Source organism: Medicago sativa, chromosome 1 (genome assembly GCF_051527215.1).
Source record: "Medicago sativa cultivar Bolivia chromosome 1, Bolivia_mono, whole genome shotgun sequence".
Taxonomy (NCBI): domain Eukaryota; kingdom Viridiplantae; phylum Streptophyta; class Magnoliopsida; order Fabales; family Fabaceae; genus Medicago; species Medicago sativa.
The window spans coordinates 83,502,954-83,526,131 of record NC_140749.1 but is presented as its reverse complement, the minus strand read 5'-3'; the positions used below and the strand labels follow the sequence as shown (position 1 = coordinate 83,526,131).

General features: G+C 32.4%; 1 protein-coding gene and 1 long non-coding RNA gene across 2 annotated transcripts; both read right to left on the bottom strand.

Moving 5' to 3' along the window:
* Positions 1 to 397: 397 nt before the first annotated feature.
* LOC146958276 (uncharacterized) lies at positions 398 to 4,031 on the bottom strand. Its single transcript, XM_085751891.1, has 4 exons — positions 3,894 to 4,031; positions 1,503 to 1,733; positions 701 to 1,426; positions 398 to 517 (listed from the first exon to the last, which is right to left on the bottom strand). The coding sequence occupies exons 1-4, from the start codon at positions 4,029 to 4,031 to the stop codon at positions 398 to 400; spliced, it is 1,215 nt and encodes a 404-aa protein (XP_085608017.1).
* Positions 4,032 to 13,144: 9,113 nt separating this feature from the next.
* LOC146958275 (uncharacterized) lies at positions 13,145 to 13,727 on the bottom strand. Its single transcript, XR_015024596.1, has 2 exons — positions 13,542 to 13,727; positions 13,145 to 13,262 (listed from the first exon to the last, which is right to left on the bottom strand). It is a non-coding gene; the product is annotated as an uncharacterized LOC146958275 (long non-coding RNA).
* Between the last annotated feature and the right edge of the window lie 9,451 nt (positions 13,728 to 23,178).

The following is a 23,178-nucleotide window of genomic DNA, read 5'->3' as shown; positions in this document are numbered from 1 at the left end:
ACAGTTATTCTGATGGCCAATGGTTACTTAACTTTGTAATCTGAGGGAAGTTTTAAAAGGTTTTCTTTTAAAAGGATTAATCTGTGTTAAAAGGTTATTTATTTGTTTTATTTCTTTTCAACTTCCTAGACAAGTTTAACTTGTTGGGTTAAACAAAAAAGTTACTTTTTTGTTTCCTCATCATTAAAATGTCTTGGAAATTGTTCCAATCTTATTTGGATTTAAATAAAATTTGAATTCGATATAAGAAAATAAGAAAGGAATTTCGATGATTGAAAAGAAATTGTCATTCGAAACAGAAAATGGTCCATAGAATTGTTATAAAGACATTACAGACCAAGATATTCGATAAGGCTGAAATAAAATAAAAGTCTTAGAGAATAAAATAGAAACAGAACTAAATCTCAAATGATGAGATGAGTTTCTCGATTTGGCTCTTGTATTCAGCCAGTTGAGTATCGAGAGCATGGTTGTCACTTGCAAGTTGAGCAATGGTAGACTCTAGTTCCTTGGAGAGCTTGAATTTGTTAACAGCTTCATTGGCTTCTTGATTTCTGGCTTCATCCTTAGCCAAAATTTCAGCTTTCTGAGCTTCCAGCTCTTTAATCTTGGCATCGATGTCAACCACTTGCTGCTTCGCATTGTTTCTTTCTTGCTGAAGAGTTTTAAATTTTTCTTGGAAGAATGACAGTTCGATCACAATTTGATCATGATACGCTTTCTTCTCTTCCATTTGAGCTTGATCAGTTTTCCTCTTCTGGAAGTTTTGATTAGCACTCTCCAACATTGGTTCAAGATAGTTAAACAGGTTTCGAAATTTCCAACCAGTTGGGAGAGCACCAAGCTTTTCAAATAAACTCCTGATTTCAGCAAGAGCTCCAGCATCCTTTTCAATCAACTCTAGCAAGTTGGCTTCGATGATCTTCTTTTGAAATTCTGCTAGCAGGTTGTTCTTTGAAGTCTCAGAGGGATTTCCCTTGGATGAATCAGAAGTTTGGCCAGTGCTAGTTGAGAAAAGAGTATTACTCTTAGCTATCAAGGCAAAAGCGTTGAAAGGATCATCTTTGGCCAATCGATCGATTTCTTCCAGATCGATCATAGGAGTATCTTGTTGAGCAATCATCTCTGCATCACCAGGAGCATCTTGTCGAGTAGTGATTTTTGTATCTCCAGTAGCAAAGTTTGATACATTATCTCCAAGGGTGGGTGCAGAATAAGATTGATCATTGTTGAGTGATTCATCATTTACCAAGTCATCAGTGGGTGTTTCTGTTTGTTGTTGTTGAGAAAGATTCACTTTAAGACCTTCTGGACTGCTAGCATCATCATGCTCATCTTCTTTGTCTTCAGCAATTGGTGAAGTGGTCTTCGAAGAAGGAAGGTCTTGCCCATGTTGTGATGGATTAGCTTGTTCTTGTTCGATACCCTAAAAAGAATAAGATAAATGCTTAAAACAAGGCACTTAGAAATATTTCGTATAAAATATGGTTTTGATAAAATACCTTCGAACCATTATCACCAACATGTGAATGAGCACTAGAGTGAGAATTCTTTCGAAGACGTTTGAATGGTTTAGATGGTGAGATGGTGGGAGAACCTTCAGAAGCTTCCACTTCGACTTCCTTTTCTTGGACAAGTGATATTTGTTCTTGTTTTCTTTTCCTTCTTCCTTCAGTATTGACTTTGGGAAGTGTTACTTTGGAAGCTTCGATCTGTTCTTTAGTTATCTCCACCTCGTCATCATCATCAGAGAGATCGACAGTTGCTTGTTCTTTTTTGTTCTTCGATCTAGAAGGTCTTTTCGATGAAGTTGTTTTCACTTTGGGTTCCTTTGATTTAGGAGGTTCCTTCGATGCAGCCTAAGATTTCTTCGATTCAACTTCTTTAGTTTGGGAAGCTTTCTTTTTCTTCTTGTCAGACTTGCTTTTTGAGGTGTTTTGGGTGCTGGCATCATCGAGCTTTGTTTCTCCTGGAGTTAAAGGCAAAGCTGAAATATGTGATTATACAGATAAGTACTATTTTTTCTAAAAATAGTATTAATATATTTTAGTAAAGGAAAAAATCATACCCATGATACTGGGAGTTTCGATTCGAACTTGGGATAATTCATAGCCAAGTTCACCACTATATTGATATAAATTGCATTTAGCATAGGTTACTAAATTATTCTGTGGGATTTTGAAATTATAAAGTAACCATTTTGGGTATGGTGGCCTAAAGGCCAAAGCAAGATTACAAGATGGAAATTTTGCTAGTCTCATTTTCTTTTCTAAAACATAAAGATATTTATTGGGTGTTCCAGGGGGAAAAATTGTTTCTGGAATTTTTTCTCGAATTTTGTCTCTCAAGGTCTGAGCAGCATAATATACTGTCCTCCTTGGATGTAAAGGGTTATATGCTGTTTGATAATATCTTTGAAATTGCAGAATTTCTTTAATGTGCGTACCTCTAGTCTTCTTGTCTTTGTTCTGCAAAGTGTGAAAAGTACTGGTCAGTTGAGGCAGCAATTCATCAGGATTCCCTCGATTGGATTGGCGTATGTAATAATTTCGCCACCATCGAAAGAATGTTTCAGAGCATGCAAATGATGTTGAGAAATATGTAGGCTCGAACACAGTTGTTCTCTTGGCTTGAATTATGGATTTCCACACAGGTTCGATCAGAGGAATTTTCCATTCACTTATACTTTTGAACAAAGAGCTAGGTTTCGATTGAACCATACCAAACTGTCTAGCTACATGGTTAGGTTGGTAACCATATACTCCATAAGGGCTACCAGGTGTAAGTCTGCTAGATAGATAGGTAGGGGTCAAATAAGCTTCCCATATAGCATTGATTTCTGTTTTGTTGGCTGTTTTCGAAGTAGTGGGAAAATCCTCTTTGAACCAGTTAGGTCCATATTTCCTAGTGGTAAATGGTGCCATTATAGGGGTGAAAATGGGACAATCAAGCAAGGTTTTGTAAGCATTCTCAAAAAGTTGTTGCGAAGATTTGTTCCCATCAGGGTGAAACATAGCTAAGCCTATACCTTCAGTGGTCCTTTCTGAGTATGCTGATGTGTAAGAGGAAGGTAGGATCGAAGCAAGTTTTGATCCAAAAATGGCTAAAAGCCATAGTTGGAACAACCATATGGGTCCTGATACAACTAAATTCCCACCAGTTCGGGGATAATCTCTAAGATTATTAGTTATATGGTTAAGGGTTTCATACAAAGAACCTAGAATCAGTTTGCTTAAACAGATATATGTTCCTTCATGTAACTGATTAGCTAGACACATGAATTTCTTAGGGACTTGTACTGACCTTGAGCAAAAAACATGCATAGATAACCAGTAGGTCAAGAAAGCTACATGTTCATCTGCAGATACTTCAGCACATTTGGTATCATGGTTGTTAGCTATAAACAAACCATAGGCAGGGCTATCGAAATTTACTGAGTATTGAGAGGTGGTAACATCTGGATTAAAGGTGTATCCAGTTGGTTTTAAGCTAGTAAGGCCGACCACATCTAAAAGGGTAGGAGTGAGCATTCCACATTTCAAGTGAAGGCTGTTGTTCGATGGGTTCCAAAAATGTAAAGCAGCAAATATCAATTCATTATGGTATTTTGGACCATATCGAGATATTTGGATGAGATCAAAAATCCCTTTCTCCTTCCAGAATTGTCCCTTTTGTTTTTGAACTTTGTCTAACCAAGCAATGTATTCTGGAGAAGGTTTTGGTTCAGTCCTAATTTTGGATTTTACAAAACTTAGGTCAAAAGGACCTTTTGTGAAAATTAAAGGAGGTTGAGTTTCAATACATGGAAAAAGAGAGTTAATTTCTGGAGTTTCAGGTTCTAGAGAAATGGGGCCTAAGAATGCATGTGGAGTATCAGTACAAGGGATGATTACCTGGGTTTTCCAGATAGCTTTTTCAGCTTCATTGATCTCTGGTTCGTTCACAAAAGCAGGAGCAGCATTGGCGATTTCTTTAGTGAAATCAATGGGTTCTTCGCGATTCACATGAGAAGTTCCTGCTGCGTTTGTCATTGTTTCAATGTTTTTGTGAGAAGTTGATGAATAGTGAAGATTTCGTGTTTAAAGATAGGAGTTGCAGAAAATTCGAAGTTTTTTCTTTGAGAGAATTTTGGCGGAGAAGAGGAACAGTGAAAGTGAAAATGAAATGGTGAAAAGTGAGAAGAGTAAAGGTGAGTTTGTTTCTATATGGACCTTTGATCATGACACATGTCAAGATCTTATTTTGACAGTTTTACCATTAAAAATGGCGTCTTTTCCAATATTAGAGAACGTGGCCCACTAACTAAGATTGTGGGGTCAGTATTTAAAGGAAATTTGAATTAGTTTTGAATTAAATACTGACATCATTCATTTCGATGGAGAATGTTAGTTATTTTTTCAAAAACGTCTTTTTCTTCTTCGGTGAAATCGAAAATGGCGTTTCTGGGGGGCAATTTGTTAGCCAATATATTTTACTAGCTGTAATAAATGTGGTCAAAGTATAGTTGACCTAGATTTAAAGAAGATTCGAACAGAGTGTTGTATTGAAAGCAAATTTAGGTTCGAAGATGGTAGAAGACTTCGACAGAGCAGTTTTCGAAGGTGGTTATCAACAGTTATTCTTTAAGTCAGTTTGTATTTTAAGTTTGTTTTCAAATAAGCAAAACTGTCGACTTGTGGCAGTTGTAGTTTGAATTTCAAAGAAGTGTAGTTATTTCTAGACTTAGTATAAATAGTAGTTTTTCATAGGAAAAACGGGTCACAATTCCATCATACAAACTTACACTCAAAGTATCCGTATGGAAGCGAGAAACGAGTCACAAGTTGCAATGTATGAATCTGTGTACCAACTTTTGTTTAATCAATACAATTTACCTTTTTTTCTTTAAGTGTTCTTGCACTTTACTTTATTAAGTTCGATTGAGTTCAAGTGGATTGAATTCGATTGTTTTTATCATATTTCTTATATTTTCGACACCAGAGACACAGAATTTCTAACAACAAGAACAAACACAATATGTCCTAAGATTTACTGGTTGATCTTGCAAGTTACCATTTGTAAACCAGCGGTTGTTTACGAAAATCCAACGTAAACAAATTTGTTAGCCAATATATTTTACTAGCTGTAATAAATGTGGTCAAAGTATAGTTGACCTAGATTTAAAGAAGATTCGAACAGAGTGTTGTATTGAAAGCAAATTTAGGTTCGAAGATGGTAGAAGACTTCGACAGAGCAGTTTTCGAAGGTGGTTATCAACAGTTATTCTTTAAGTCAGTTTGTATTTTAAGTTTGTTTTCAAATAAGCAAAACTGTCGACTTGTGGCAGTTGTAGTTTGAATTTCAAAGAAGTGTAGTTATTTCTAGACTTAGTATAAATAGTAGTTTTTCATAGGAAAAACGGGTCACAATTCCATCATACAAACTTACACTCAAAGTATCCGTATGGAAGCGAGAAACGAGTCACAAGTTGCAATGTATGAATCTGTGTACCAACTTTTGTTTAATCAATACAATTTACCTTTTTTTCTTTAAGTGTTCTTGCACTTTACTTTATTAAGTTCGATTGAGTTCAAGTGGATTGAATTCGATTGTTTTTATCATATTTCTTATATTTTCGACACCAGAGACACAGAATTTCTAACAACAAGAACAAACACAATATGTCCTAAGATTTACTGGTTGATCTTGCAAGTTACCATTTGTAAACCAGCGGTTGTTTACGAAAATCCAACGTAAACAATGACGTCAAAGTCATTGGTTGGATCTGCACTGGATCGAAGCTGATCTGACAATCTGAATCGAATAAACACCTGAACAAGAGGAAAAGACAAACAACGTCGCACAAAGACGACAAACAAAACAGCGTCGCACTAAGGCGACGAAATCACAAAAGGAAAACCTAATTCGATGTGAAAATCACTTATTTAAATAGAAGGGGAGGAGAAAAACAATTTATAAGGGTGGTTTGGGGTCAAAAATTGACCCTAAACCACCCCTCTTTGGTGGATAAAGGAGAAGAAATTAGGGTTTCAGTCTCACAGCCGACGGCTCACGATGGGGAGAGGGAGTTAGAACCAGAAATCATATGATGCATGTTTTTGCGAGGTTGTAACGTAGCTACGGAGCTATAGAAAAACTCTATTACTACTGAGGATGGTGATTGAAACATTTTCTTTTGTTTGGCTTATCATAATGTGTGAATTTAATCTGCAAAGGATTGCTCCCGATAATAACCTATGCCTGAACTATAGGGATTGACCCTTGCTTTTTTGTTAAGATGAATTCACTTTATTATTGAAAAAACTCATTAGAATTCAATTCATTACAAAAAATAAATAACTTAATGAATGGAACTTATATGAAGGACAAAATGGATCAAGATATAATGCAAAAAAAGTGGGACCCAAATAATTCATTTCACGACTATTTTGTTATGTTTCTTTACTTTTAATAATGTTTCTTAAGTAATTGATATCAAGCCATGCATAATAAATAATTTTAAAATGGAAAGCTAAAGCAAAGGATAAGCTCGAGAAGAGTATATTTGTTCTTAATGCTGCAGAGTTAGGAGGTGTAGGAGAACAAGTAAGGTAGGTAAACATCTTACGAATGATTCATATCGACACCGTGTTAAAATTATGGAAGAGATTGAATAAGTACACGACTCCTTTAAAATGAACAACTCTCGCGTTAGAGTGTAAATTGAGCAACAACAATTATTAATTAGTGAATTAAAGTTAGATATTGTAGGTACATGACAAACTATAAATTTGCTCTGATAACAAATTTTAATTTTTTTTCACTTTACATTTTAATACTTTAGATAATACTTATTCATTACATAATATAAGAATTTAGCATTGAAAAGCAATTTGGTAGTTTATTCGGCTGATTCTATTTTTTTATAAGTTATAAATTTATTTAGGTAAAAACAAAAAATTGGAGGACAAAAACATAATCAGTAAAAAAAACTCATCATATTACATAAGGTTTATATTACATATATTTTCGAGTATAGTCATTCGTTGTCACTATATTACGCCAAGAGCCAAGAATAACATGTTAAAATATACATTACCATGTTGATCCTCTATTTGTTTTCTGACATGATTTTCCATCAAATTTGTAGCGTGTAGCTATACTGGATTATTGGATGGGGAGGTGTGGTACAATATTGGATGTGTCGATAGTAGCGATAATGGGTTGGACCTGTTTGGTAAAGTAAGATTTAAAGTTGATCATATATGCATACGTATGTATGTATGTGTGTGTGTGTCTATATATATATATAGGGTTTTGCTAGAAGTCATCCATGAAAGTGTCTTTTAGCAATCCACACATCAAGGTGTGATTTCCACCTTTTAGTTATAACTTTGCTAAAAGACACCTTTATAAAAAGAGCAATGATATTCTAACAACCAAAAATCAACAACTTTTGTGACAACCACCAATTTTCAAAGGAAAAGTAGATAGTGACACGGAAACCAAAGCAATAGAGAGAGAAAGTAAAAAGATAATGTGAGTATGAGAGATAAAGTTGTCACATAGGTTGTCACAAAATGGTTGTTAGAATATCATTTCTCTTATAAAAATTAGTTGGTGTCTTTTAACAAATGCTCATAGAATAACTTGCTAAAAAACACCTTCATAAAAGGTGTCTTCTAGTATAAATCAAGGTGTTTAATTTCGTTGTCGCACATCTTTCGCCGAGCGAATGGTTGTTCACTGGATGAACAACAGATTATGCTCCAATGAAAATCTGCCACGTGGGGTAAGTGGGACTTTTTAGATCGCTCTTACTCGTTAAGCGAGAAATTGTCCCATCTGTCGTGGTTAACTACTTCTTGGAGTGTTTGGTTAATATTAAAAAAGTGAAAAGGAGTACAGAGAGAATAATGAAGTATAAGCTTCTTGGTAGCTTATTCCTCAAGTAATTTCTCTTCTTCTTCCATTCTCAACAGTTAATGAGTAATGACAATATTTTTTTCAATGGGAATGTGGGAAATGTGACGGACATTATGTTTGATAAAACAAAACGTTTGTCATAATCTTGATTCATTTGTAGGGAAGGTAAAGACAAATTTTTTGTTTTTATCCAATTGGTGGAATAGTTCAATGTCATATTTCAAAGTGTATGAGATTCTCTTTGTAATGGGTTTTGACTTTATAGTACCCCATATATTCACTTTAATACATTTTCTTATAAAAAAAAAAAGTTAATTCATAATTTGGTGTATTATTCTCTTCTCAATACTTTGAAGATGGTGGAAACACAAGAAAGTGGAGTTTGAATTGTTTTGAGCATTTTATAATTTCTTCCTCTTACTTAGCAAAAACAATAAAGTCTTTTTGCAAAAGATAATGTTAACATGATTTAACAGCTTAAATAGTTATTTGTCAAAATCATTTAACAACATTTAAAAATGATTGAAAACATGAAGTTAAATCATAAAGAACTTGTTACAAATAAATGAAGAGAGAAAACACAATATATTTAACAGCCACATAAACATTTTTGTAACGAAGTTCATTCGAAGAGTAACAATGCAAACATTTAAAGAGTTAAAGTACCCATATGATAAAAAATAACTTAAAAACCAATGTATTACTAACCTAAAACTTTAAGACTCGTGATGTAATTTGGCATATATAATATAGTGCTAATGGTCGGCGTCGGTTATCTTTCCGTGAAAGAAAACCTTTGATTGTGACCCATCATTATCAACGAAGGATTGCATGAACAAATGTACGTATATAAATATATTACAAAGATGAAAGCCTCATACGGTGCACATGTGTGTGTAGATGTTAGCTTCTTTGTAATTTTCACCAACGTACAAGTCCTACATCATTTGTTTGAATACTTTCAATAGCACGCTTATGCGGACGAAAATTAATTACACGTACAAATGGCTAAGGCATTTGATTATGCTACTTGAGATAGCATTACTTTTCTAGCTAGTGTCATTTACATAATTTAAGGACCTATAATGTATATTGCTATTTTCTTCTTCCATCCACATAAATTGTACTAATATATGAAGTCACATTCTATTTACTACTAGCTAATAAATTTGGATGTTTGTGTGGTAGATCAAGGGCAGTGTCAATATGTGGTGGTATAATTGAAAGCTTGAAGGGACCATGTAAGTATGGTTTGTTTACTATTTGAAGCTAAACAATGGGTGGGTAACATGGCCAGCTAGGACCCATTTACATGATGAAACTATGGTATATAATTGTGGTGATGATGTGTGTCTTGAGCAGTTACTAATATATATGTAGTGGAATTTTATGCCAACTTGAGCAAGTAGTTTTAATTCAACTAACTTGGTTAATTAGTAGGGGCTGTACTTCAAACACATCTCATTCATGCATTCCCTCACAGAGATACGGTGTTTAATGTTTCAATTTACGTGTAGCTTTATAATATGGAAGAGAAAAGGACCCTTTCTATCTTCACCCATATGAAGTATAAATGCATGTACCATTAGCCGTTTTGCTCATATAGTGTTTGTATATGTGATTTATTTAATTTATAATTTTTATTTCCAAAAATGCTTGTGGTGAAACTCATAAATTCGAAGTACTAGTGTTTGTATAAATGATTTGAATTTTACTTACTTTATTTATTATTTATAAGGTTTAATTGAAATTTTGGTCACTCAATTATCATCATTTTGCAGATTTTGTTCCCATATTTTAAAATTTGACAACTTTGGCTCCTGTCATATTTTGAACTAAAAATTATTGGTGATCCGATGTTTTAAATAAGAGAAATGATATTTGTACAACCATTTTGTGACAATTTTTGTGACAATTTTATCTATCATACTTACATTCTGTTTATACTTTCTCTATTGTTTTGGTTTACGTGTCAATACCTATTTTTCTCTGTAATGATGGTTGTTCAAATAACATATCTCTATAAATAATGTGGTATATAATATGATGATGGAAAAAAATCAACATCAATGAAATTATAAGAAAAATTTCTTAAAGCCTTCAATGAAAACCTGAAATATTATAGACCAACTATTTAATTGAGTGACCAAACATGTCAAATTTTAAAACAGAGGAATCAATTACGCAAAATAACGAAAATGGGAGGATCAAAACTGCAACTAAACATATTTATAATTTGTTTTTATATCTTATACAAATTTGAATAAATGAACTTAATCTCCTAAAAATGTTATTGATGAATAAAATTTTATTCAAATGTTATTTGAAGTAATATATGATCTTTCTTAACAAAAGTTATTCGTGCTATTTTGATCGATACATGAATAAAATTCTCCCAAAAAAATGGAATGCTATATCTTAAAATCTTTAGTTGTTGAAGTTTTTTTCATCCAATTATGTAGTTTTTTACTAATTTATGTTTTCCATGAAATCAAAGCCCGTCAAAATTGGCAAAGAAGATAATCAAACTAAAATCTTAAGAAAGTAACACATTTCAAAGTCCCAAACCATGAGACCAATCCAAAACTAATTCATTATAACAAAGATTTAGATTATCCGTGTCTATGTTTCCAAAATAATCACAAAATGATTCGCAAGTGTATTTTTTTTTTTTTTGTCAAGTAGTTTAGTGGAGTTGACACATTTTAAATATGGAGAAGTGAGGAGTCTAGAACTTAAACCCCGACCTATACATGTATTATGCATTGTCCCTACCGACTGGATTAAGATTACGAGGACAATGTACTTCCGTTTAACACACAGTATAGTTAAGAACACAGGGAAAATACTGCGTTTTTGTTAGGAGATATAATTTTGGAGGAAAAAAAAAAAACTGTTTTGTTTAGCATACTTCCGAAGTACTGGGAAAAAAATCAATTAAAATTATGCTGAAGAGTAGAATAAGTTTTATTTATATTGACAGCGGATGAGATCAAGGGAAAAGGCATAGTTTTGCATAAATGGGTAGCTCGGAGTGAGAGTTATGTGTTCTGGGCTCTTTCAAAGATGGTTGTTGTTGAGCATCTAGCAGCTTACCTTTACTTAAAACAAACACTTTGACTAATGTTTAAATTATTTTTTAAAACAGTTAAATCACTTTTAAATTGTTTAAACAATTCAAAAAGTACTTAAACGATAATTAACTATCGGTGGAGATGTTTTAGATATATTTGAGTAATGAGAAATGCTAGCAACACTTTCTTTTGAGCACTCTCTCTAGCACTCACTCTTTTATTGGATAAAATCAATGTAGGACCTACACTTTGGAAATGGAACCCACATAAAGTGGTGGGACATACATTAATTTCACCCAATAAAAGAGTGAGTGCTAGAGAGAGTGCTCAAAAGAGAGTGTTGCTAGCATTCCTCTTTGAGTAATTGTTAGGTATCTAAAGAACAATCTCTTTCTAAAACAGTGTAAAGATGGACTTAATCTCCAAAAAGCCCATACAATATCTTAATCTTTTGAAAACTGATGTTCCCATTCAGTTTTTGCTTCAAAACACGTGGGATTTACACTTTAAACCCCAACGGTAGCTACCGTTCGACTTCTTTTCTTTATTTCCGAACGATAGTTAGCTACTGTTGGGGTTAATTGTGTAATTTTTATGTGTTTTTAAGCAATGAAGTGGGGATAGCAATGATCTACTACCTCCGTTCCTTTTTAAGTGTCACTTTTTAACATTTTACACAAACCAAGACACTCAATAAATGTTACTTTTTCTTATACAATAATCTACACTTTTACTATAATAGCCTTAGTCATTTAATATCTTATTTCATATATTTCTCTCTCCACAATAAATAACTAAGGGTAATGTTGGTAAAACAACATTTATTGTTGCATTGGACTTTGAAAGTGACAGTTAAATAGGAACAAAAAATTTCTCCAAAAGTGACACTTAAAAAGGAACGGAGGGAGTAATATTTTAGAGTTGAAGCTAAGTGAACTAGTCCTTGCACCCGTGCTGCCGCACGGGTCATACAAATTGCATATGTGTCAATCCTAAAAGCAAATTTTAATAGTAAGTATCAAACCTTGAAAGTACATCTTAGTGATCACACCTCTTTCTGTTGTTATGGATAAAATATGAAAATAAAACTGTATTAGTCTAAGAAAATAATGTGTTCTCAATGTAAAATCTTATATGCTATATGTGTGGGATATATGAACTTCTTTTTGAGAAAAATTATCCACCAATTTACGGACCTTCCTTTAAAAATAAACCAATTTATGGACCGAAAATGTATACCTAAACACAAAAAATAAGGAAAGGAAAGTAAAAGGAGAACCACATCACCTTAACAAAGCAGAAAAGCATAAATGATCATGGTAGTAGAGTTGGGCAATCATGCATATATAAGATAAGTTGGGGCAAGATTTTATTGAAAAAATTAAAACGTTCATTTTTAGAGTTTCCAATCTAATGAATGGAACTTTTTTTTGGATATCATAATCATTTTAATCTTCTTATCATGTTAAAACTGACTTTTCCTAAATTTTCTGACAATTTGATTAGTGTATACGTTTTTTTATTTATTTTATGTGGACATATGGATTTAATTATTTAATAATTGTAGCATACATATTTTTCTTTGAGGTATATAGTACTAACTGTCAAGTAAGTCTTTGTTTTCTCCTTTCATTTTGTGCGACATGCTCTTTGTTTTCTCCTTTCATTTTGTGTGACGTGCAGAATGGGAAGTTCCTTTTTTTTTTTTCAATAGTGGAGGAAACTATTCAATTTGATAATTAATTAATTCTTTAATTCTTCAAAGATAATTGGAAAGTCAAGTTGTTAATTAATAGTGTAAATTTTTTTTAGATGTACAAATTCAAAGATATATAAATATATAGAAGATAGAGAGATAGATGTGTAACTTGGATCATATCCTTTAACCTTCTCTATATATTGTTTTTAGAGGCACTATTCTTTATTCATCTCAATTTTATCTATCTTTATCTTAATTACACATACACAATGTTTATCTCTATCATTATACTTGGAGTAATATGTTTATTATTATTTTTATACGAAAAAATGGTAGACACTTGTCTTCACCTTTATAAAAAAACAGTATTATTTATAAATATACCCCTTATTAATATTGCCAATTTGTATTAATTAATAGCTACAAAATAAAGAGTAAAAAAGAGAAGAAAAACTATAACACCAAATTGAAGAGGAATCATCCAATAGTTTCATGGAGAAAGTGACGATAAACAACCATTTTTAATAAGCTTCTTCCTCACCATCAATGATGCAACAAAATAAAAAATAGAAGCATCATTTATCCTAATTCACAAAAAAAATCAAAAATCCACATACACATCAAGGAATAAAAAAATATATAAAAGAAAGTTCGAAAAATAGACTAATAAACATTTGAAGCTTAACTATTTGATCAATCTAAGAGTAACTTGACTCCCTATCAATTATCATATCATAGAAACCAGTTAATAATCAAGAGATAAGAGAAAAATTGTACCTACACTAATGAATAAATCGTCATATAATTAATACCAAGAAATATTGAAAAATGGATTCAAATCCAAATCCAACACCAAAACTCACTGGTTTCTAGCTTTCATCTTTTGCAGCGAATCAAGACTACTACAACCACATAGTATTATTAAAATTGTGAATATTGTTATTTCCTTTCATATTTGAAGCTCTATGTCTCCTCATGTAGCCACCTAAAGCTTGTCCTATTGCAAACTCCAATCCACAAATAGAACACTCTTGTTTTAGACTTTGATAATCAAAGAGAAATGATATTTTGACAACCATTCTTTGACAATTTTTGGACAACTTTCTCTCTCATACTCACATGATATTGTTATTTTCTCTCTTCCTTTTTTTCTCTCCATTGTTTTTGACCAATAAGAAGTGAGGAAAACAAGGTTGTCAACAAAGTTGTCATCAAATGGATGTCAAAATATCATTACCCATAATCAAAAGATGAAGAGTAAAAATGAGTGGAAAAACAACAATACAAAATTGAAGATAAACTATCCAATTGTTACTTGAAAGTGATGATGAACAAAACCCAAAATATGATGCACAAAATCACATATGTATACACAATGTTTTCAATGTAGAAACTAAAAATATTGAGATCATATTAGTGGTTGTATATATAATGAGTGAGTGTATGGTCATAATTAAAAAATGAGTTACAGAATTAAAAAAAAAAAAAAATACAGTTCAAAGGTTGTGATAGAAACGAATCCATCCATCCATAATCCATAATAAACATGTAAAGAATGTATGAAGGAGGTATAACGTAAAATGAAACAAAAAGCATAACGTCAATTTAAAAGTTAATTGTGCCTTGTATTACTTGACCTTGTGTATTCTTTTTAATTGTTGATATCAACTGCTGTATTAATTCATTGTTGGTTTGTTCATGATATGCTATTCATTCATTTCAATCATAATGTATTAGTGGAAGCGATATTATAACACTAAAACAACTACTGGTCTAGTGGTTAAAGTGCTTGGATGGAGGCTATGGGTTGCGAGTTCTAAACCTCTCAAAAAAGGCAGGATTAGGTTTAGGTTTAGGGTCTCACAATGAGCATGCATTGTGAACCTTAGTATTATATATTAAGATTAAGATGATTGGACTCCCAAAATAAGAGAAGAATATATTAAGATTAAGATGATTGGACTCCCAAAATAAGAGAAGAAGAAAAATTGCACTAGTAACTAGGATACTGGTTGTCCATACTCATAACCCCATAATTTATTTATATGTAGATCATGTGGTAAGTATTATTTGAAATTCACATATACAATTATGAGGTCTTGATTTTAAGTTCGGATAAAATTATCGAACTTAGTGATACTGGTAAGACTTCATAGTTTCACCCCTAAAACACAGTGGAATTTGAGTCTCCATTTGGGAACTGGAAAATTAAAAATTGTAAACTAGAAATTCAAGTTTTTTTTTTTTAGACTCAGTAAAGTGAGATTTGAATTGCAGAGAACACATGAAAACAAATTATTAGGATGAAGGGTGATTTAGATACTTTAAATCACTTCTGAGATAGAAGTATAATTTAAGGGTATCAAGTAAATTTTTCCAAAATGTGGGACAACATGTAACAGATTGTATTACAAAACTTGAATTTGATTTGACACTGTTCGATTTTAGTGATTAATCTATATGGTTGCATGGATATGGTATCTATTAAAAGAAGAATTCTGCTCTTCTCCCAGCAAGTTTTGCTCGCGTCCAGCTGAAATACCCAAACTACCCCTGCTTTAGTTAACTAACACAAGTCTAAAAATGTGCGCAAGTTAAGTAACGCAGTGTGAGTTAAGTCACGCAGAGTGACTTAACTCACTTTTTTTTAATTTATTTACTATATTCAAATTATTTTATTTACTTTATTCTAATTTATTTTATTCACTTTATTCTAAATTATTTATTTTCTAAATTATTTGTTCACTTTATTCTAATTTATTTATTTACTTTATTCAAATTACGTTATTTACGTTATTCTAAATTATTTATTTTCTTTATTCTAATTTATTTATGTACTTAAAATAAATATTTATTCGAATTTATTCATTAAATAAATACAAATATAAATAAAAAGAAATGAACTAAATTAATATTTATTCGGATTTATTCATTAAATACAAAATCAGAAGAAAAAAAAGGCAAATATAAATAAAATGAAATGAACAAAATTAATACATAAAACAACATCTCATTATATTAATAGAATTCATACAATACAATAATTGATACAATAATTTATTCAAATTCACTAAATCTACTTATTTTCTTTTTACCCTCTTGGGGTAAAAAGTGACCAGCCTTCTTGGGGAAAATACATCATCAATCCTTGGATTAAATTTAAATCTGGTTCTTTTTATGCTCCAAGAGGATTCTTTTTACCCACGGTAAAAAGTTTATGGGGTAAAAAAAAATAGCAAATTTAAACTTATCCCAAGGGTTGATCACTTCCCCAAGTCGGCTACTCACTATTTTGCCCCAAAGAAGTCTGATCCCTTTTGCCCCCAAAGAGACTATTGAAAAAAAAAGAAAGAAAGAAGAGAAATAGAGAGAGAGAGTGAGGAGGGAGGGAAAGTGATATGGTCTGAGGAAATAGGGAAGTATGGAGGGATATTTATAGGTGGGAACCATATAGGTTATAAATACCATTAATGTGGTCAAAAAAACGTGTAAATTTGGTAAAAAAAACGTGTAAATTGAATGTTGAAAAACTGACCAAAGACCAAAAATTTTGTTCTTCAGCTCTGACCACCGGCCAACGTGCGTGAGTTAACTCGCGCACAGACCAGTGGTGCGTGACTTAAGTCACGCAGAGATTATGAGGTGCGTGAGTTAAGTCACGCAGCGTGACTTAACTCACGCAGGGGTATAATTGTCCAAACAGCTGGGCGAGAGCGAAAAGTGCAGGGAGAATAGCAGAATTCTTAAAAGAAAAGTTAAATTTGAAGTGGATTTTAGAATGGTCACCGGATGAGTTATGGGCTCGAATTGAAGTATTGGCCCATCTATATCAACGGAAAAGGTTATTGTGATCTCCCCGTTTCAAGGCTGTATTAATTTTGACACCTCCATTTGCTTAGTTAAAACTACTCCTTTGTATACCCTTTATCTCCCCCACCTCCTTCCTCACCTTTCACTATTACTTTTCACACTATTACTATGTAGTCTATGGGCATTCAAATTCAAATCAAAATCTTAAATTGATTTAAAAAATCAGAATGTTTAATAATCTCATTTTGCGAAAATTGCTCCGATCTAATCATCGATTCTTCTTTTTTTTTTTTAAATTGAATCAAACTGCATATCATTCATTAATCTATTATTTGAAATATTATATTAATTTATTATTTGAGATATCACATTATTATTTCATGTGTTTTAATCGTATGATCATAAAATCAATTCTACAACCTCTAGAATCACTTTTGGTCTTCTAGAATTGAAACCAAACACTTGCTAAGTATGACAAGTGACGATGATGATTCTCTCAAGGAGTTGGATGTTTAGTCATGTGCAACAGGAGAGAATGTTGGCATTTAGTCATGTACGTACATGATACATTTATGAGTAACTGAGGTGATTTTGTTGTGTAATGGTTTTTAGATGATATTTATAAAGTGTGTGGCAAATTAATATAATGTCAACACAATAATTAATAGGAAAGTTTACACTTGTTTGCAACTGGATTTTTTCCAGGGAACTCATTCTTCGTGAATCAACATTTCAGAGGCTTCAATTCATGAACAAGAATGTCCTCTTTGGTTGCAAACTTTAGTGTGGATGCATCTATTCTATAGCCTTAGAAAGAGACGGTGCCCCTTTCAGTTAGTCCAGGATTACTCAACCAGCTTAGAGAGCATGATTTCGGCTCAATTAGGTTCTTCCCAAATCGTTGAAGAAAATTTAGACCAGGATAGTGAAAATTTTCATTGATCCACGGTGAACGTTGAAATTGAATTTGAGAGATTTTTATCCAAGTAAAAAGTTAAGGAAAATAGTCTCAAGACGACGTTACTGTTTTGAATAGAACTCACAATTTATACGAATAGGATAAAGGCACTCGCAATACGACATGCGCCCGCAGAAAGTGCTACGAGGATAAAACATGCCACTTTGTGATAGCACCTGTGTTGGTAAGTAGAAACCAGAAAGAACGAAACCAAGTTTGATACGTTCTTCTTCTCCTAAGTGGAAAATTGAAGTATAATCGTGAAACACCCCATGCCTTCATTCAACCCAATTTAATGGTTTGATGGGTTTATCCAAACATTTTAACTATAATAATAATATTATAAAAATAAAATAATGTTTGAATGACGACGGTGTATATAAATAAAAATCTTGTCATCTTTTAATTAACAAAAACATTTATAAAGTCACGGCTGCATTGCTTAACATTTTCCTCTTTTCGTTTGAATCACGACAAGTTGTCTTATTCCATTCCGTTATTGAGTCCCCTTTCAAGGTTTTATAATTTCAAATTGTGCAATATGCAATATGAAATAAAAAGATCACTTTCATCTACAATGAGTTGGAAGATTAATCAATAATAATATGCATTATAAATTGTAGGAATTTGACGCGTATACCTTTGACTTTCATCTACAAAAATGGATTGAAACAAACAATTAACGGGTATGTGATCATATTATTAATCATCATGTGATCTCATTATATATACAAGTTGCTGTGATTTCTTGTCTATTTTTTTTCCTCCCAGTTCCCTCTTACTAGATCTCCTCACCAACTCAAATTTCCTCATAATTTTCTCACTCTTCAAAGTTCCTCACTTCTTCTTCTTCTAACTCACATATTTGATGGTGTAGATGGTAGGCCGAGTTTAACTAAAACCCATCATTTAGTAAGATTAATATTTCTAAATGTATTCAATTAAATTATGCTATAATGTCACTTATTATTAGTATTATTTTATGAAGAAAAAAAAATTAGCAAATTGTTTTCGGGGGTAACCACACACTTATTTCTTTAAAAAAAGTGAAATGCTAACTTGAGACACAAGTTAATGAGTCAAAAATAAAAAAAAAATTGTAATTAATACATTTGAATTTAATTTTCTTACCTTTAATTAATTAAATGCACAAAATTTTAAAAAAATATATATATTTTTGGATTGCTTAACATGTGCCCTAAGAACATAAATTAGCATCACCCAAAAAAAAAAAAAATACGTACCACTCACTTGTAGATTACCTACTAACCAGACTTTTACATTAAAATCGAGAGTTAAAATTATGATCTTTCGAGAAATGAGTCAAGATCCTAAAAACTAGACCACTCTTGTTTGGGAATCCAAAAAACAATAACTATTTGACAACCAATATAAAAATACACAATCTATAACTAATAATTTGATTATAAGAGAGAAAAATAACTGATTAAAAAAACGAATTCATATTTATACAACATAAATGTACGGTGTTGTGTGTTGGAACAAAATGTGTTTAACAATGAACCTTAAAGAGTTTTGATGATAACAAGGTATTAAAAAATTGTAAATTGGACTAGCTAATTTTTGTTCAAGTGTACAGAACCATAGTTAAAAATTTACATCATATAGAGGTTATGAAGAACAAAAAGAGAGCTAAGGAATCAAGAAAAGGAAGCTTGAAAGCATCTGAAGAAAAGTGCATCTGAACCGAAAAGTGCATCTGAAGACAAAAGTGCTCCTGAAGAATGATGACGTCATCAGAAGCTGAAAGTTATCAGAAGCTGAAAGTCATCAGAAGCGGATAGTTCAGAAGCAACTTCATCAGAAGCTGATTATCACCACAAGCTGAAGATTCAAGGATCAACACTTCAAAAGCTATCTATTGGATTCGAAAACACTGCAGAAGACTAGTGGATGGTTGCAACGGTCATTTTGGTGAAGATTTAAAGGGATTGGAACCTTATCTTCAATAAGCGTTGACATTGTACTTTGTACAAACTGTACAACCACCTTCTCCACTACTCTGTTTTGTGTCCACGCTACAATACAAGAAAACAGCTCCAGAATAACAGCTAAGCTTGCAAAGATGTTCCTTCACAATGGGAATGGATTTCAAATTGGTTCTTCATAGGACAACAACCAAATCAGGCAAAAGATCATTGGTGAAAGATCAAGCTTCAACAACGACTCTTTGATGTGCTGGCAATTTCACAACGTCTCTTTCACACCTCTATATAAAGGAGTGAAGACTTAGAGATTTGGTAATGCTGAACGAAAGACTCTCAATATTTTTACAAGTGTCAAACCTCTGCTGAAATTGTTCTGCATTCACTTAGAATTTCTGTTTCTCAAGTTCTTATCTTAGAAATTCTTAAGTCTTAGAGTCTATATCAGTTTTGTATTGTGAGCACCTCTGATTGTATATCAAGTGTTCAACCTTAAACAATTTTCTGTGTAATTTTGTTTAGAAGTCTCTTGCAGTTGTGCTTGAGCATAGAAGTCTCTTGATTGTGTTCTTGAGCATAGGAAGACTCTTGCAAAGTGTGCTTGAGCAAATGAAGTCTCTTGCTGTGTGCTTGAGCAATTGTAATCTGATATTACATTTAGTGAAATCTCCTTGGAAGTGCAAGGGGGACTGGACTACTTTCGGATTGTGGAAGGAACCAGTATAATTGCTTTGTGTCTTTCTTCTTCTCTCTCTCTGTTTTATTCTGCTGCGTTCAGATTCTGATTATCACTTCAGAAGCTGTTTCACTTAGCTTCTGATCAGTGTGTTCAGTTTTTAGGAGAAACGAAGAATTTTCCAAAACACAATTCAACCCCCTTCTTGTGTTTTTCTCACCTTCATTGTGTTGGACAACTAAAAGATTGTCAAGATAACACTTATCTTATTATGTTAGTTTTGAAAAAAATTCTAATTATATACGTACTTAATTATCATTTATTACATACCTAGGAAAAAAAATACTTTACACTATTTAATATATACAAAATACAGAAACAACATCAACCAAAACATGCAACAAAAATTATGTATTTATTTATTTATTTTATCTTTTATTACGTACTTAGGAGTTATAAAAATATACAACCGTGATAATTGGTCACAAAAAAAAAAAACAACTCAATGCAGACACCGTATGTTTATACAGTATTTTTCCATTTTTCTTTTTCTTTTTCTTTCTTTCTTCTCTTCCATTGCTACCGTATCTTCTCTCTGACCGCCTCCATTTTCGTTCCTTTCTCATAGCTCACACCACCACTCTTAGACACTCTCCCCCTATATAAGTCTCTGGCCATCAGTGACCACCGTCGTTCTTTTCTCCGATCTATTTTCTCTGCAAAGACGAACCCAAAAAACACATATCTGAAACCAAATAAGCACAACAACACAACGGCCAGAGAGAGAGAGAGAGAGAGGCGACCACCGGTGAGAGAGAGACAACGTAGGTTGTGCTCGGTGAGGGAGAAGAAGAGGTCGCGATGGATCGAGGTCGAATCTGGAAGGATGTCGGTGCTGAGGATGATGGTTGTGAGTAATGACGGGATGGTGGTTGTGGTGTTGATTGCACCTTTTCGTCGAAGTTCTTTATGGCTTAATCTCTCTCATCGGCAGTGGTGATGGATGAGCTGGAGAAGATGGGTTGAGATGAGGACAACCAACTGTTAGGACAACGGGGTGGTAACCGATGAGGACGACCAAACGGTGGTGGTGGTGGTTTGGTCTGAACTGCGTTTAGAGAGAGTGAGGGAGAAAGAAAGAAGGGGACAATGAGAGAAAGAGAGAAAGAAGTTGCAGCCAAAAACCCAAGTATACCCCTGTATTTTAGTGGGAATTACGAGATTGTCCCGATGTTGTATTTGTGTAAAAAAATACATGGTTAGATATCATTTCTCAAAAACATATGTTAGTATTTTTGAAAAATGATATTTATACAACTTTTTTTAAGAGAGATATTTATACAACTATTTTGTGACAATTTTTTCTTCTGTATTTACATTATATTCATACTCTCTCTTCCTCTTTATATATTGTTTTTGATACATAAAAAAAGGAAAAAATATTGTCACAAACTAATTGTACAAATATTATTCTCATTAAAATATCAATCAATTATGATCGTTCAAGCATTAAAAAATAATTTTCCTATTAATAACAAATTTAAAAACCATATAAACATTACCGTGTGATTTTTTTTTTGTTGTGGTGGCCGTGATTTGAACCTCAGACCTTACATATATTATGCATTGTCCATACCAACTGAGTTAAGCTCGCAAGGACACTGCGTGATTGATATATGGTGTAAAATTTTGACATCAACAATGAATCAAAATATTTTTCTAAAATAATGTTAACAACATACGTTTTACCATTTTTTTTTGCTCAAAAAAATACACAGGGACGGAGCCAGGAAAATTTATCGAGGGGGGCGGAAATATAAGACACAATAAATAAGATAAACTATCAAACATCTACCATTAAATAATTGTATAAATTTAGTCTAATGACAAATAAAAAACATATATCTTGCCAAAAAAAAATACATACCAAAATGTAGCCATCAAGATCAAGTTTTTCTTTCCTCTAAAAAAAAAAGATCATGTTTTTCTTCAACCTTTTAGTAGACAAAACTCTTACATGATTTATTCAGTAGTGAATGTGGCGGTGCTGGAAATTTTGAGAAATTGAAGTTTTAGAGTGTAATTGTTCTTGAATGAATAATTTAGGGTATCTCTATCGCTCCTAATTTCCCAAACATTGCTGGCTTATACCTGAGAATAGGAATAGAACTTAATAAATTGATTAAATTAGCATGCTATATTTATTTATTATTATAAAAAGATATAAGTGGCCGGTCAAAAAAAGAGAATATGGATGGACCTTTAATTAAAAAAATAAAAACTAGTCTAAGTGAACCAAATGGATAATGAAAGAATCACTGGGGGGCGAACTGTTTATCTATGTGGGGTGGTGAGCAGTTATAACACATGGATGCTATAGGGGTAATGTATATTACATGGGTGGTGGCTGCCCCATTTCTATAGTGAAAATCAGGGGCGGAGCTACGTTGCCAGCTCTGTAGGCACGTGCCCCCACTATTTTCTCTGTACTACATATATATGGTATATGTAAGCATGACATGCTATGCTAATATTTTTTTGGTAGAGACATGCTATGCTAATATACACATATATAATATTACAACTTATATTATAATATAACAACATATATTACCCATTAGTTACTTTCACTGAAAAATTAATCCATTCATTTCTTCCCTTGATTTTTGTTTTATTTTACTTTTAGTGAAAACATGTCATAAATAATATGTTTTTATACCAAGACCATAAATAATATATGTTTTCCTCCCTTAAAAAAAATATATGTTTTCCTAGTTAATAAAAATTATAGGCAACGTTCTTTAAAAAAAAAAAATCCAGGTAATGTATGTTTTGAAACACTTACTATATTTTCTTAATTTAGGGGCATCTAATAATAAAAAATACCCAAAAATAATTATAACATTTACATATTACATTTTAAACATTATAAATATATATGTAAATATTGCCCCCACTTCTCAAACTTTCTGGCTCCGCCACTGGTGAAAATACATATTCTTTTTGACACTCACTTCTTTATAGAATAAAATATGTGTGGATCTCATCATTTTAAAAATGACTCTAATATAAATGATGAAATCCATGTGTATTGAATCTAATAAAAGAGT

What these genes read in the sequence shown, in the direction of transcription:
- LOC146958276 (XM_085751891.1), bottom strand. Translation starts at nt 4,031, where the DNA reads ATGACAAACGCAGCAGGAACTTCTCATGTGAATCGCGAAGAACCCATT. An exon ending in AAGCTATCTGGAAAACCCAG is followed by an intron (nt 1,734 to 3,893) that starts GTAATCATCCCT and finishes GATGATGACGAG; the next exon opens with GTGGAGATAACTAAAGAACA. An exon ending in TTGGTGATAATGGTTCGAAG is followed by an intron (nt 1,427 to 1,502) that starts GTATTTTATCAA and finishes TATTCTTTTTAG; the next exon opens with GGTATCGAACAAGAACAAGC.